At 39.4% G+C, this 16,526-nt stretch overlaps 2 protein-coding genes across 4 annotated transcripts in view; one reads left to right on the top strand and one right to left on the bottom strand.

Moving 5' to 3' along the window:
- The window catches only part of LOC102208844 (tumor necrosis factor receptor superfamily member 14-like), a 60,320-nt gene extending 45,292 nt beyond the window's left edge, over positions 1-15,028 (bottom strand). Inside the window, exons 1-3 of one of the 3 annotated variants that reach the window (XM_005748441.1) lie at positions 14,758-15,028; positions 10,156-10,254; positions 3,459-3,499 (exon numbers count right to left, since the gene is read on the bottom strand). The gene's annotated coding sequence lies outside the window, so the exon portion shown is untranslated. The remainder of the gene's footprint in view (positions 1-3,458; positions 3,500-10,155; positions 10,255-14,757) is intronic. The other 2 variants (XM_005748440.1, XM_005748442.1) reach the window with 2 other exon arrangements.
- On the top strand, positions 11,168-12,201 carry LOC102208564 (putative nuclease HARBI1). The gene is made up of 2 exons (XM_005748439.2): positions 11,168-11,724; positions 11,801-12,201. Exons 1-2 carry the CDS (start codon positions 11,292-11,294, stop codon positions 11,929-11,931), a joined length of 564 nt encoding a protein of 187 aa, XP_005748496.1. The 5' UTR covers positions 11,168-11,291; the 3' UTR covers positions 11,932-12,201.
- Positions 15,029-16,526: the final 1,498 nt, after the last annotated feature.

Raw genomic sequence — 16,526 nt, 5'->3', positions numbered from 1 at the left:
TAGTTTGCAAGTGTTTTGGATTTTGCAAGTGTTTTGGAGTTTGTACGTGTTTTGGAGTTTGCATGTGTTTTTTAGTTTGCAAGTGTTTTGGAGTTTGCAAGTGTTTTGGAATTTGCATGTGCTTTGGAGTTTGAAAGTGTTTTGGAGTTTGTATGTGCTTTGTCTCTAGGGGCCACCGTAGCTCCTTGCTATCTAAAATATAACAGGGCGCTGGCATAAACTCTCAACCGTCTCACATTTTGTTTAATTAGTTTTCTGTTTGACGTTTATTCAGCTGTGTGAAAACCCCGGAGGAACCCTCCCGAGTGATTAATAAAATTTAATTTAATTTAATCTAATCTAAAAACTTTAATCTCAGCCAAACCGATTTGCTCACGAACAAAGAAAACACTGAAAAAGCCAAACAATAACATTTTTAAGTTATCAAAGTGACTTATATATCATGTTTAACCCGAGTAGCGAAAGACCGTGGGGGTTTGAAAACGATGTGTCAGTCAGCTCAGATATGTGAAGTTTACACAGCTACATTCTCACCTGAAAATATGTTAAAAGTTTTTTTGCGACCCAGAAAGAGAAATAAGAGTAATATTAAAAATAAGTAGCTGCCGCCATTGTTGGAAACTGGAATTGGCGCTATGAATTCTGCAACATGGTTTTTCAATTTTGTTGTCCAGGTGGAAAATCGTGAGAAATTCGGGAGAATGGTGGCTCTGGGAGATTTTTGGGAGGGGCACTGAAATTCAGGATTCTCGCGGAAAAATCGGGAGGGTTTGCCTGTATGGTTGTGGCAACATCACTAACCTTGTCAAACACCTCAGAGTTAATCATGTCACAGAATATGATGAGCGTATGTTGAGATGAACTGAAGAGGAGGACAGGGATAGGTGCTGCTAGGGCGAGACAGACGTCTCTCACTGAGTCCTTTAGTGCTGCAGGCAGGCAAGGTGTTCAAATAGAGCACAACTTCAGTTTTTTATTTCTATATGATGAACTCTGCATTATTAAGTGATAAGAACAAGTAATCTGATGTCCTGTAATCATTATGATGCTATAATTTGAGATACAATAAATAAAATACGTTTTTGTACAAAGTATCATATCGGATCAGTATCGTCGATACCACCCTGAATATTACTTGGTATCGGATCGGAAAGGAAATCAGTGGTATCACGCATCACTAGTCACCACCCATCTTGGGGAGTTTGCACCCTCACATATACTAATGTGCCACAAACAGGACTTTAATATCACCAACCATTCCCATGTTATTACGGTGTATCCATATAAAAGGTAAGATCTAACGGTAAGATCTAACATTTGTTTATGTTCAGTTTTAGCCCTGAAGCTTTTGAGAAATTTTCAATGATTTGTAGAATTTTGGGGATTTCATTCAAGTTTTTTAAGAAAATGGTTGTGTCATCGGCTAACTGGCTGATAGAGAGCTCTTCACACACACACACACACACACACACACACACACACACACACACATATATAAGTGTGCCCAGTGTTGGGGAGTAACGGAATACATGAGTAACTGTATTCTGTTACAGTTACCGTTTAAAAAGGTGGTATTTAGAATACAGTTACTTTGTTGAAATAAATGGATTACACAGCGGTATTTTCCTGTTTCATATTGTGGCGGGTCAGGACTGTTTGGGTTTTGTTTGACATCTACGTTCTGTTGTTCCAGGCGGCAGCGTTACGGTTGCCATGGTTACAGGGTAATGCTCTCTCCGAGACTGTGTGTTTCCTGGGTGAGAGAGCCCCTTTTTGTTGTTGTTGTCGTGCTAAGCTAATCCGGTCGTTAAGTCTGACGTCACTAGCCGTGTCTGGGCCTAAACTCCGCTGCAGGTCCATATATCAAACGATCACTATGGCATTACTGAGAGTTGAAAAACTGTCTAAAGTCTTTCATCTTTAATAAAATGATCAGCGTTCTGCTCTACCAGGTGTAACAATTGAGTTTAACATCCAGGCATCCATGAAAACGGAATTTATGACATTTAACGGAGTTAGAAGTTAGCAGGAAGTTAACTCGTTAGCTTCTATCTAAATACAATATGGCATGTCCTGACTGCGGGGTTTTGGAAACAAATTAAAACGTACAGCTCTGTTATCACTTCCAACATAAATGAAGACAGAATACTAAACAGCAGTGATGTTTGTAGGGTTACTGAAGTTTGGCTAGCTGGTATATAATGATGTGCTACGTGACCGCTAGCGACACAGCTATGTTAGCATAATATAAACAAGCTAACTTTTTTCCACTCGATAAAAGTTAACGTGAGTGTTCTCGGTGGTCAGGAACAAATGTAATCGCATGGCAGGATGCTGTAAAAGGACCAAACTTCAGCCAGGAGAACAACTGAGATAATCCATCCACAATACGAGGTTAGTCATTCATATACTGCTGCATGGGCTGGGCTGTAGTTACATCCTAAGGTTTTAAAAAACTGAGCTTAAATAAATGATTAGCGGTAATAAAAGCCGAGGGAGGTCAACAATGATCACTGACTGTTTTAGGAGCTTTTTGAGATTAAATAGAAGAAAATACAAAACATTAAACATGTTAACAACACAAAAGCCATATTAAACGCAGACTACTTTAGGCCCGGAAGTAGGATTCATCATGTCATCACTTAACGACCGGATAGGCAGAATGCTAAAGGCAGACCTTCCCAAAGTGTGTGTGTGTGTGTGGGGGGGGTGCGCAGAGCCATTGCATGGGGGCACGGCATGAAAAGGGAAAAAAAAAGCAACAACAATGCTTGGACACTGCTAGCACCCACACAAATGCAAAGCAGGAGATGAAGCATAGCTGAATATGTTTCCAAACCAACTTCATTCTAAGCCAAAGACTAGAAAATATGGTGAAGCATATCTTCCCTTTGGTTTCACCTGCACAAGTGCCAAGGTAGGTCTCCCCTGCATAATTGATTTTCCCTTTGTCAGGAGCATGCGCTGGGCTCTTCAAATCACAGACAAACAGTATCCCACATTCTTGATTTTTAGTTCACAAACACTTGTTGTAATGACTAACTAATCCTGACATTTTGGAAATGTTAGCTCTTTATACAGTAAAGTTACAGCGGGATACAAATAATATCAGGTCGTTCCTTCCACGATTTGTTCCTCCTGTCTAAATCATGGACTAACAGTATCCCACAGTTGTTTATTTTTAAACCCATTTTGCACAGAGAGGCATTTTTTGAAAAATGTATTGATAGCAATGTTGAATATTATTACACAGGAATAAAACAACTACATGTAAAATAATTACACTGTGACGCCTCTGCCTTCCTAAATGAAGGGACAGTAACTGCGTGTGTATATGTAAGCATTTAAAACCTGAAGATAGAGACAAAATACTTTTAATCTGACTATCTGCTATTCTGCAATTCATCTCATGTAAACAATAACGTGGCACACAGCATGACGTGAAAAAAGGAACATACCTTTGACATTGGGTGATGAACTCTGTATTACTTGTCCACACCTAAATGCAAAAAAGGAGTTTTAAAAAATCTCAGTTTTCGGTGATTCCAAACGCTGTTTACGTGTGGACGAAACAGCTGCGTTTTCAAAAATAGCCGTGTAGGTGCGGACGTAGCGTAAAAGAGTTAGTAGTTTATTTTCTTACTACCTGCAGATTACTTGTATTTGCTTAATTGTTTACTAAATGTTTGAGGTGTGAAATAAACCGCAATGGAGCAAAATATGGGTGTGTGTGGTTGGAGGATGTGTGCACGCGGGGGCGCGAACATTTTTCTTGTAAAACAAAGGGGGGCCCAGCAAGAAAAGTTTGGGAACCACTGCACTAAAGAGTCATCACAGACATGAAGACATGAAGGAAAAACATCACAGTGAAAACTGAACCATGTTAATCATGATAATGTCAGACTCACATTCATGTGATCAGTCACAGACCAAATCACAGCAGACAGCTCAGCTGATAAGCACACGACTGTACAAGGGCTGCTGGGTAATGTAGTTCCATAATAAAAGGGCATTCTCTACAGTAACTTGCAAAGACCACCGAGTTGGGTTCAAACATGTGTTTTTACACCAGAGCTCAGTCACAGAGCACGTTAGAGACAGAGGAGAAAATCCTTCATTTCTCTGATTAGTCTGAGATTTCCTGGACAAACATACATGTCTTATGATCTGAGGCTGGTGCAGACTCCCTGTTAGACCTTTAAGCCTCATTATAGAGAAGGTTTCACACACCACAGATGTTCTCCTGGGCCTTCGTCCAAAATCCAAAACCGGAACAGTGAAGAGAGTGACATCATCATTTAGGTGGAGCAGGAGAGGCAGAAAATCAATCAAAGATGAAGACTTCCTCACGAAAAGCTCAGACAGGCTGCAGAGGACAGCCTTCACTGCAGCTCTTTGAATGTTGGAACTTTGTCTTCTTCATGGCTGACCAATCACAGCACAGACAGGAACAACCCACAGACCAGACTGATCACATGATCTGCTCACTGTGGGCACTGTTTTTAAGGTATTGCTAAGTTTAAAAAAATAGCATATCACAAATAATATTTACAAATGTGGCACACAGGCTGGATCTGTTTTATATATTTAACTGATCACACACCAGTGTCCCTCACACATTTAAATGTGTTAATATTCTCTTGCTGTATTTGATTCACAAAAATAAAATCATGAAATATATTGTAAAAATATGAAATGTTCTAATAATAATAATTATTACAACAAACTAAAAGTTCACATTTACAAACCACAAAGTGTGACAGTGCGAACAAGACAACCCTGTGACTGACCAGCATAACCGCTGAGGTACAGCATGTGCAGTACATTAAAAAACTATGTTTATGAAGTCATCGTGCCACCTCATCGTCTCGTAACCATAGATACTTAAAACTCAGGCATTAAGGAAACAAAGGCTCTAAAATGTTTTACATTTTACTGGAAGTGTTGACAGAAAGGAATTTAAATATCAGTTTCAGTCTGAACACGTGAGAGGTTTTCAGGAAAGAGAAACTTTACAGATATAAAACTAATCAGCCAATCATGCAGCAGTAACTCAGTTTGTTCATGCATGTAGACAGAACAAACAGCACTGAGAATCAAACCGAGCATAAGAATGGGGAAGATATTGTCATGTGAACACCAATAGAACTCTGAGGAGCATTTCCTTCTTGAATCTAAAAAGAATTTTTTTTAAAGGGTCCAGCCCGGTACTATTATACTATTAGGTACATTAGGTGTACTTAATGAAATGGCCAGTGAGTGTAGTAGTGATGGCTTGTTTGTAAAAGCCAAACCGAAAACAGAAAACTTCAGCATTTTCCGAATAGCTTTGGGTCTGCTGATGATAAAGATGATGATGATTATCTAAGACTGTTTAGTTCATGGTCATGCGGGTGGATCTAACACCAGCTGTCAAAGGACAAAATAACTCACCTTGATTTTAACTCTAAAGGAAGAAAAGTGAATTACAGAGTGCTGAAAGCCTTAATCTGTGGTTGTAGTCTGTACACGTGGACGTTGCTGGAGAAGCAGAAAGCTTTGCAGCACTGTTCTATGAGTTTATTCAGATGAAGTGACTTCATAACACATGCCAGGAAGTACAGGCTACTGTAAGACAGGTATTAAATTCAGTTCTTTGCATTCTTTTGCGGCAAAGAAAGACTGGGCTCAGGGTGGTCAAAGCTCAAAAAATTATCTTTATTTTACATTCCCGGGAACGGAGAGCTCTTAGGCGCTATCATGCACCCAGCTCTGAAAACATCACAAGGTGAATGTGTATATGTCTAGTTCGGCTACGTCACACCCTAAGTTTCGATCAAAAGAACTCCTAATATGGTACCAGTTCCTCTTTCTTTGTGTCTCACTTCCTTTGCAGCTCTGCACTAAACTTCCCCTTTCTAAAGTCTGTTGCCAGGGCGACCTGTCACCCTCTGATGTAGTTTACACTCAAAGTTGGCCCTCTCTTATTAAAATACATAAAACAATATATTCAGCAAATAAGCGTTAAGAATATATATTTAAATCCCAACAGACCCCCTTTTTAACTAATTCTATTAGTTAACCTAATTAACTGACTCCCTCAATAACTACTGTGAACTAAAAACAGATATAATTAGCTTTTTCTTGTAAAAGGTCCTACATTACTTTTGTCACTCTTTGGAAACAGACTCTATAGAGTTAACCCGTTTCCTCTTTAAAAAATTTACTCTTGGTTTCTTCACCCCCTTTAACGGGTAGCTCATATCCGGCCTTAACACTTTGTTTGGGCAATTTACATAACATAAAAATCCTACCAACTATTACTTAAGTCCCTCTTCTTACTCTTCATTAATTTATGGTCACATTTAACCTCTGTCTAACAAGCTTTTAATCTCCTAAACAACAAAAGAAATACTGGATGTTTTTCATGAAATCAGTACTTAAAAGGACTTACAGTATAATCATTTCATTTTTTCCTGTACAAACCTGAATTGTTACTTCCTTATTCTAGTACAAGTACCCTTAAGTATTTGTAGTGAAGCACAGTTATACTGTACTTTCAGATATAAAGGTTGAAATTACACATAATTACAGAGTACTTGCACCTTAGTCACGGCTCGTATTATAAAGTGTTACCGATCATATGAACTATATCTGAAAAATATTTATATTAAAGTGCAAAGAGTAGAATCAAACTCAAAGCAGTGGTGGAGCGGGGGGGGTGGCTTACTGGGCTTAAGCCGTACCTCGTACCTAGTGTTTCTTTTTATGTTTGCTATTTTTCAAATTCTATATTTATTAAGTTATGCAGGCTTGTTTGCACAACAAGGCTAAATAATTATATAATTATATAAACTTTTCTGAATCTAAATAGTGTACTTTGGTAGAATTAAAAAATAAGTGTAGTGCAGGTCTATGGTGATTTTGAGTGTTTTGATCCTGGTCCTGTCTTGGTTAAGTCCTAAAGTAGTCCTGTTTTAATTCCCGATCAGTTCTGGGTCTGGTTGAATTGGGGTTTAGTCCCTGTGTCTTGATACAACCCTGATTTTGTTCTGCTGCTAAACTAAAAAAAGAGTTTAAGATGTAGTGCATATGTGATATATATTTTTTCCTATATGAAGCTATTCTTTTTTTGAAAAAACTGAAAGCACAGCCTAATAAATCTCTCATTCACCCCCTCCCCCCAATCCCACATGCATACTACCCTTTAGGGCTAAGCCCCGGGTGTATCAAATGTCTGGCTCCGCCTCTGGATTCTAGGATGAAACTTTTGCAGATGTAGTCATCCCTTTTCACATTTGCACACTTTAGTTCAGGTGTGTGCACATAACAGTGTTACCTTCAGTTTAACAGTAAACAGGTGAGAAAGCTGCTTTCATATTACAGTCTCAGAATTCATATAAACCCTTCGAATTCAACCCTTCCCACCCGTGTGTCATCATCTAGCTCTTCTGCCTCTGCCAAAACACAGTTTTACTGCAATACTTTTAGCTGATTTATTTTGTTTTGCACTTCGCACATTTTATTTGTTCTTAGGTCATTTATTGTGGAAATTCTCATGTAGGAACTATTGTACTGCATGTTGGTTCCACTGGTGCACCTGTGTAAGTACCACGGAACAGAGGCAGCAATATAACATAGCTAACATTAACAGTGCAGTGTACAATGTACATAACTAATGTCACGTAATTTTGCCTACATGTGGCCAACAGTAATGTTTTAAAGTTATGTGACATTAGTGATGTTTGTACTTTCAGCGTTAACTTGGTTTTAAAGCCTTTATTTTAAAATATACGCTGTTCAATAGTCGACCTTAATCTTACAGAGAATGTGATGATTTTATGGATAATTAAAGTCAGTCATATATCCACAAACACAACAGGCTGAAAGTCAGTGATGCTGCTCGGTTTGCAGTCCTGAATATCACGGCACAAGCAGGATTCACTGCACTGTTAATGTTAGCTATGTTATATTGCTGCCTCTGTTCGGTGGTGTCGAGCCAAACGGACTTTAACGTGTGTTTGAACGAGCTGACGGTTCACTCGTTAAGCTGAAAGAAAGATGCTTTAATCACAGGAGTCACACATGTGTCCACTGTACCATCTGGGAACTCTCTGTTTAGCACTCGTAATAACACAAACACTAAATCCTCCTTCTCTGGTGCTGTTTTGTAGCAGTGTATACACCTGAGACTGTCACCTGTCTGTCTGTCCTGCACACTCTCTTTTTCTTTCTCTCTATGATTGCTAGGCAACCTGAACAGCGCGACGAAGGCTAGACCATCCCATTTCACAAGCCTCTCACTTCCGCACTTCTCGTACTCATAGTACGCACCGTACGTAGTACGCGTACTGCGCGTACTTCAAGCTTAAGTCAGATGGAGTTCCAGTGTTCCAAAAAGTATCTGTAAAGTGCTCATTTCTGCCTCTAAGCATGGGCCAGGTATGTTTTTAATGTTGTATAGATTTTTTGATGGTGGCATAGTTGGTGATGAAGGTGATGTTGTAACAATATCAACCCCAAGATTTTACAACTCATGTTAAAGCCAGTTTCATGCCATTAATTAAAAGAACTCTTTGACTTTAAGAAGACGTGGAAGTGAAAGAGAGGGCAGAGCCTCACTGTTAAACTGTCTCTGATAATTTGGTGGGTTTCTGGGAGAAAGCTCTGTGAAAGTGGATCTGTTGTTGGACAGTGTGTTAGGGTCAGGGGGTTCGGACCAGTACCTGCACTATCTGAAGAGCTTTGCCTCTAAATCTTGTTGTACTGTTTGCTGCAGCTGTGATCAGCAGGGTTACATGATGCAGGACAGTGTGTAGCAGGACAGGAGACACCAATGGAGGTTCAAGAGTCTTTCAGAGGTGATGAACAAAAAAAAAAGAAAAAAAAAGAGGTGATGAACATGATTTGGATCATAAAGAGTGAAGCGGGTCACTCAGGTGAAGGTGGTTTCTCTTTCAGCTCTCTTTATAGGTTACAGCAGCACCACACACCCACACAGCTACATCACCTTGACACTACTGTAAATCTCCCAGAGTACAGATTACAGTTACATTCAATGAAAGCTGAGCATTGGCTTTAACAACAGTATTGTACAGGGTGGAAGAGTGCTGAGCTTCAGCTCTACAATAACCTGCAGTGTCCTACCAAGAAGTCTTTAACCCTTTCACGCAGAGTGGTCACTACAGTGGACAGCTATTCAAAGGCTGTTTTCTTGTATTTGTGTCAGTGTTGATGGTATACTTGCACATAAACCACTACACTGGACACTGATGTGTCACTCCATACCCTGCCACCCACTGGTCAGTATGTTTCCACCTAAGTGGACATGTAAAAACCTCTTTGAAAAGTACATGTTTAAAAATGAAGTTCAAAAATCTTTTTTTTATGCCTAAAGAAGAATAAAGATACTTAAGAAAAAATCCTGATTGAGGTTGTCATAATTCATGCATGAAAGGGTTAATTTTGAAAATATTTCACAAACAACCAGTGGGAATATCTGGGACTTTCCAGGCTGATAAATACTTTCAGTTTCACTCTGACTTTTTTCTCACGTAAGCTTTTGTTTAAAGTGCTTGTCATTATTGACAGCCAGAACTACTTACAGCTTCTTCTGCAACACGTTTGCAAATTTCTGACGCCACAAACAGCCTTGACACCTGTACAACAGCATTTTACGGCAGAAGCTGGGGCACATTTGCAAATGCGTGACAACTGCAACTTGTGCAGAACTTGAGATATACTAACATAGGGCTGAAGGAATGTTTGTCAGATCATGTGTAGACTGTGGTTGGAAGAACCATCTACAAGATAAGAACTCTAAATGTGCCTTTAACTTTAATCTCATTATTGATAAAACACTAAATGTTCCAAACCACTGGTTTCAATAAGAAAGTCGTCTCTGAGGGCAGAACTCTGCTGCTCAGCAAGTCTTACCTCTCTGACCTGTGTGATCAGTCTTTGTGTGGAAAACAAAACTTATTAGATCCACTAATCTCTACTTCTCAACTATTCTAATATTGATTACTTTTGATTGTGGTTTTCTTGATAAAACTTACAAGATCACTGTTTTTTTAGTATTGTAGGGTCTACCTTAAAATATGAGGTGACTGCTGTTGTGATTTGGCGCAAATAAAATTGTATTAAACTAAATCAAAAAACACTCAAAAGTTTTACCTTTGTGAGGAATTTTATCTCACATCACACATTTAGATGTCCTGAAGTTTATCTTCTCTGTAGGTGCAGAATTTAAATTTTCCAGCTTCCATCAGCGAGCTAATGAACAAAACAAAAAACATTATTACCTTAATGACATTGTCATAACAAGTTGCATATTAATGATAATAAATTGACTTCACAGCCCATTTCTCATCAGTGGGCTGGTTTCAGTCATTGTGCAAATGTACTGTTTATAAGGTTAGGGAAACCTGCAGTCAGCTGAGACTGAAGACGTCACTTAGATGAGTGACGAAACGTTTCTCCCAATGAAACTGTCCAGATGAACAGAATCAACCTTTTGAGGAATGCTATCTTAATTTATAACATCAGTTTGTATTTTTTGGAAAAAGGACTCATCTTATGCTATTTAGATTTTACTCTTTGGTAAACTCCCCATCCAGAAATGTTTTTAAATAAATCACACTTCCTTATTTAAATGAAGGAAGTAGAAGAAAAAGTTTACTCTTTCTGTAACAAGAACCTTTAAAACCATTACTTTAAACCATCAGTATTTATCGATTGGAGGGATTAAAAATATTTAAAGCTTCTTCTTCTCTGAGGTTGTCATGTTACATTAATCTGGTTTTCCAGTCTGTATTCAGTGTTATGGAAGAACTCCATGCTCAACAGAAATCCTGCACTTTTACAAATATCAACAGTAAGTGTGTCCCCCTGCTGAGTCCTCACACATCATCACTGAAGCTCTCCATCCCCACACTTCCCATGCCCACTCATCTCTCAGTCCTTCTGACTCCTGACTTGCTGACTCCTTTGCCACATGGTGCGAGCAGAATCATCTGCAGCTCAACATAACAAAGACCAAGGAATTGATTGTGGACTTTAGGTAGACCAGGAAAACTTTGACCCCTGGGCCCTATTTCAGGAAGCCGGTTTAGTGCAAACTCTGAGTAAGTATACCCTGAGTTAACGGAAACTCTGGGTTTTCGGTTTCACAAAGCGAGTTTAGATTAATTCTGAGTGAGTTACTATGACGACACACTCCGTGAAGCTAACCTGCCCCCTAGCAGGTTTACTTCAACTAACCGCCTTTCTCCGCCTCTTTGTCGGAAACCTGACTGTAGGAAGTGTCAGACATGGCGTGCCCCTTCCTTGAAGAGCCAGTAGATGTTGAAGCCCAAATTCTCCGCAGAGCTCTCCGCCGGGAGAGAGTGATTAGAGCGCGTTCGGACATTTTATCATTTCCTGATGATTTTCTGTGTGAACGTTACCGTTTTTCAGCACAATCTATAATTTATTTGAATAACATCCTCAGGCCATATATTACGCATGTGACACATCGCGGACATCCTCTCAGTTCTGTACATATTATTTGTATCGCACTTCGGTTTTTTGTAAATGGGAGCTTTCTGTATAATATTGGTGACGCTGAGCACGTTTCCAAGGCTACCGTCTGTCGGGCAGTCAGGAATGTTACAGTTGCACTGAAACGTCTCCTGTACTCGTTTGTGGTGTTCCCCGGTCACAGACCCACAAGATTTATCAAAGAGGGATGCCACAAAACTGCAGGTATCAGGATGACCAAAACTTAATTCATGATGTGGTGATACTTGAACTACTACTTAAATTTTACATTTATTTTCAGGGTTCCCAGGCGTGATTGGCTGTATAGATGGCACTCACATTCCAATCATTGCTCCTTCAGTAAATGAAGGAGACTATGTGAACAGGAAGTCTTTCCACAGCATTAATGTGCAGGTACATAGTTCCCTGTAGCATTTCAAACTAACAAATTATTTCATTATAGTAATGGATGCTAATTTGTGTTCTCTGCACTGTGAAGATCATATGTGATGCTGCCAACATTATCACAAATGTGGAAGCCAAGTGGCCAGCCTCTGTGAGTGGTGGTGGTGGAGGACCCCCACCTGTTTTTCGGGCCTCCGCTTTTTTTTCTGTTGGCTATAACGGGTCACATTTGAGCATACAGAGTAAGCAAATATGTACTTGTAATGTGCTCAGATAATTTCAATAAGTGCTTACAGAGGGGAAATTAATGTAGCCTCTAACTGCAATTGATTTACATCGGACAAACAGACCAAGCACTATGGCTCATAATACAATTACACCTTACCTGTTTGGACTATATTTTTAAATTTCATTTTTACTTGCTGCCAGGAACGTTTGGGGCCTGTTGGGTTGCACCTGCCCTCAAATCACATCACAAAATCAAATGTATAAAATACAAAATAAAATAAAATATAATAAAATAACGTGTTAAATGGGTGGAAATCCATTTAACATTGTGGAGGACTATAAATACCTTGGAGTACACATCGCTAATGAACTGGATTGGGTTAAAAAAACAACAACTGCACTTTACAGGGCCAGAGTCATCTCTGAGGTCTTTTAACATCTTTCAGACAATGCTCAGGTTTTTTATAAGTCTGTTGTGGCCAGTGCTGTCCTCTGTGCTGTTGCATGCTGGGACAGCAGGTTGAGGGTCACAGATGCCAACAGACTCAATAAATTGATCACAAGACCAGTAATGTTGTGGGGGGTGAGCTGGACACCCTTAGGGTGGTGGTGGAGAGGCGGAGAGTGCCTGTGGTTATGTCTTTACAGCTCCTCCATCTAATGCACAGTACCCACTGCAACAGTTACACCCTTTTGCACATGCTCTACAGATCAGAGGGATACCACAGTGTTAACCAGATATATTTGTGTAATATAGTGGGATATTTATAATTAGATCTATTTAGATCTATTTTGTACCTTTGTAATTAATTGTATTATTTAATTCAGTTAAATAAAGTATTCTGATTTTGATTCTGAATCAAGAACAAGACTAAATACACTGATTCAGTAAGCAAACCTGGACCTCGGGATATTTAAATAAGCATCACCGGGATTCAGCACTCCTACAAATTCAATTAGTCATAGATTTTAGTCATTTAAAAAGTGGGATAACTATTTAATAAAATAAATGTGTGTATTTACTGTACTGCCAGGCCGGAACTCATTACAGGTTCCCCCCCTTGGCCCATGTACCTGCGATCTATTCGTTTCCTGCTGCTCATTAACTTGATTTTAAGTGTGCCTTATAGTGTGGAAAATACGGTACACAGAAATATAAAAGAAACAAACTAGAAACTTAAAAAAAGAAAATGAAAGCACAGATAAGCATCTGCTTTTAAAAGTGACTGAATGATATCGAGTCATTTTGTCATGTTAACAACATCACAAGGTAAAAGCCTCAATCAATTTCTTGCAGGTTGTCTTATATCTGTCTTTTATTTACACATGAAACATTTATCTTTTAAAGAAATTTGGCCAATAGGACAGCTGAAATTGCAACACCCATCTATTCTCTTCTGCTTATCACTATCAGGATTGTGGGGGGCTAACCACCACGCCACCCTGAGATATTTCAACATATTCAAGATAATACTTCTGTGAAGACAATTCATGTGGCAAACAAGGACTGGATTGATTATAATGTCGATTCAATAATGCAGAGTCATACAGATATTTGCAGTCAGGTCATTTCTTTCTTTTACATATAACCCTGTCTTTTTCCCTTCAGGCTTAGAGGGAACATTCTCTGCCCGGTGATGTATGGTCCTGATTACTCCAGGTTTGTGTTCTAGACGTTGGAAGGAGTTGGTCACTCTTTCGAGTATGCCAATGTTCACATTTTGGACAGAGAGGACAGATGGTTTGAAAGAGGACTAAAAGAAGGCATCTATGTCCACTGTGAACGACCATCTTTGAACAGAGGCGGTGGTTTACAACACCAACTGTCTGCCATCTATAATCCAGTTTTGAGATCCCTTCCCAGGCGCCTTTAGGCCCACTCACATCCAGGGCCATCTGACTGCAGGAAATTAAATAATAGGGTGGGGCTAGGTTTCACAATGAGCTCACACAAAACCTTCCAGACACTTTTCTTTCCAAGCTCCTTAGACCCTGTCATAAATTCTGTTGACCCCTGCCTATTTCATCCTCTGAAGCATAACCTGTCACTGGCATTGCACAGGTGTTTTTTCTTTAACATTTGTAACTCTCCTACCTCCTGAACTATTTGCTCAGTTGGAAGAATTCCAATTTCTGAGAGCAACAATCCCAGGCATGATGTGACAACACCCCCGCAAAGATGAGGGTTGGTTCAGAGGAGAGAGTAAGTGTGATGGAGCTCCACAGAAATGTTACACATAGAAAACTACATGCAATTACCTTTTAGCAAAGAACTGTGTGCACATGCACTTACAGATACTCGGGTGTAACAGTCAGATCTGAGCTGGGAGGAAACAGTTGAACTGTGTCAGCAGCTTCGGTCTAACTTTGGAATCACACAATATAAAACCAGCTCTCTGATCATACTTCTCTTTATTTTAACCTCTTCAAGTCTAAACAGATTTACTAGCACTGACACAAACAGACAGGTCTGACCCGTTTCAGTGTTTGGATATCACTCTAACCCTCCACAGTCCACTGGTTTATACAGGCTCTGGTATCACATGATCAGAGCAGCAGTTCAAACAGCACAGTAGTATACAGCACAGTAGTATACAACACTACTGTGTCCACATTAGTACTCACCGAGTAGGTTAGAAGCTGTATTTGGGAAGCTGTAAATCAGCGGTATCCAGGAAGAGAAGATCTGGGAGAATCCAAGCCTGTTTTTCCACTGTTACTGTACTGACACTGCTTTGTATCCAGATCTTTTTCTATTCTACAGACTACAGCAGCACAACCCACATAGCTACACTCTACTTTTAATGCAGGAATCCCAACTATATCACAAGTAAATTAGGACTAACAGTGTGAAATCTTCACACTGTCAGCTACACAGAGTTTCTAAAGGCCGATAAAGGAGGAGGAGGGAGGAGCTAAAGAGCTCTGTCTGTGGTAAACAGTCTGCTGATCTCTGCCTTAGATTGAATTATTTCTCATGTTTTTGCAATGAATTCTCTTTTAAATTTGACAAACAGAGGGCATAGTAGTGTAACTTATCTTATATTTATGTCCTTCGAGTTACCAATGAAGATGTTAAATACTGTGTAAAGTGATGAGTGGCAGACTATATCATAACACTTACTATAAAACTATATTTTGTTTATATTCCTGTATAACTTCTATCATGCATGTGAACAGGCCTGCCATAAAGTCTTTTATTTTGAAATTATTTCAGAGAATAACTAATAACCAGGGGATTTCAGATGATTTGTTAACTTAAGAGTCAAACAGACACATTTTTACTTTCTGTTTCTATTTGACTGTTAAAGGTCAGATTCTGGTCATAAAAACACTGAATGATCTACAAAAATTTACATCCAAAGTCCAAAAGTCCAAATTACTCCTTCCTCAATATTTGATCGTCAGACTGAAAAGGAGATTTGAAAGATAATTAAACTGAGTAAAAGATCCTAAAGGCTGCCACAGCTCCAACCCATTTGATTCTATGACACCTCTTTGAAGACTTCCTTCTGGTCTTTATTTCATGTCTTCATCCTCTGTTTGTTCACTTTTTATGTTTCCTTTATGTGTGTTTATCCACTTATCTTTATACTTATACATCACGGGTGTCTTGCTTTCACTTTTGCTTCCTCTTATCTTGTCACATGAGTCAGGTCAGCTGTGTCTTGTTTTCCTCTGATTACCCTCCTCTTATCACGTATAGATCTTCATCCTCATGCTCTGGTCTCCATGATGTAAAAATTATCACTGACAGAGTACAGAGTGCTGTATGAATGCTCCACCTTCACAATAATAATAATAGTAATAACAAACTTTATTATTGAGCCTTGTTGTCTCGTGTGAAAGAATCAGAAACAACGTCAGGAATAAAAACACAGGAACACGCGAGGAGAGTTATGTTCAGACTCAAAACTGACTGTTTCTAAAATCTCTTTGAGCTCTATGTCGGAATAAATGGTAAATGGCCTGTATTTGTATAGCGCTTTACTAGTCCCTAAGGACCCCAAAGCGCTTTACACAACCAGTCATCCACCCATTCACACACACATTCACACACTATAAACATAAATATTTATAATAATAATAATAACAATAATGATGATGATGATGTAGTGATGATGAGCTCTGAGACTTTGATCCTCCTAACACAAAGCTGTACTTTAAATTAAGTCATGCAGGGATGAGTCCAGCGCTTCTGTGGAAACCAGATCGCTTTATCTTGGGCCAGGTTGCAGGGGCAGCAGCCTAAGCAGAGAAACCCAGACCTCCCTCTCCCCAGCCACCTCCTCCAGCTTATCCGGGGGAACACCAAGGAGTTCCCAGGCCAGCCGAGAGATATAATCTCTCCAGCGTGTCCTGGGTCTGCCCCGGGGCCTCCTCCCAGTGGGACA

Source organism: Pundamilia nyererei, unplaced genomic scaffold, assembly GCF_000239375.1.
Source record: "Pundamilia nyererei isolate P.nyererei 1_Seehausen unplaced genomic scaffold, PunNye1.0 scaffold00222, whole genome shotgun sequence".
In the NCBI taxonomy this organism is placed as follows: Eukaryota; Metazoa; Chordata; class Actinopteri; order Cichliformes; family Cichlidae; genus Pundamilia; species Pundamilia nyererei.
Note: the sequence above shows the minus strand (reverse complement) of the source record. Positions and strands in the feature narration are given on the sequence as shown.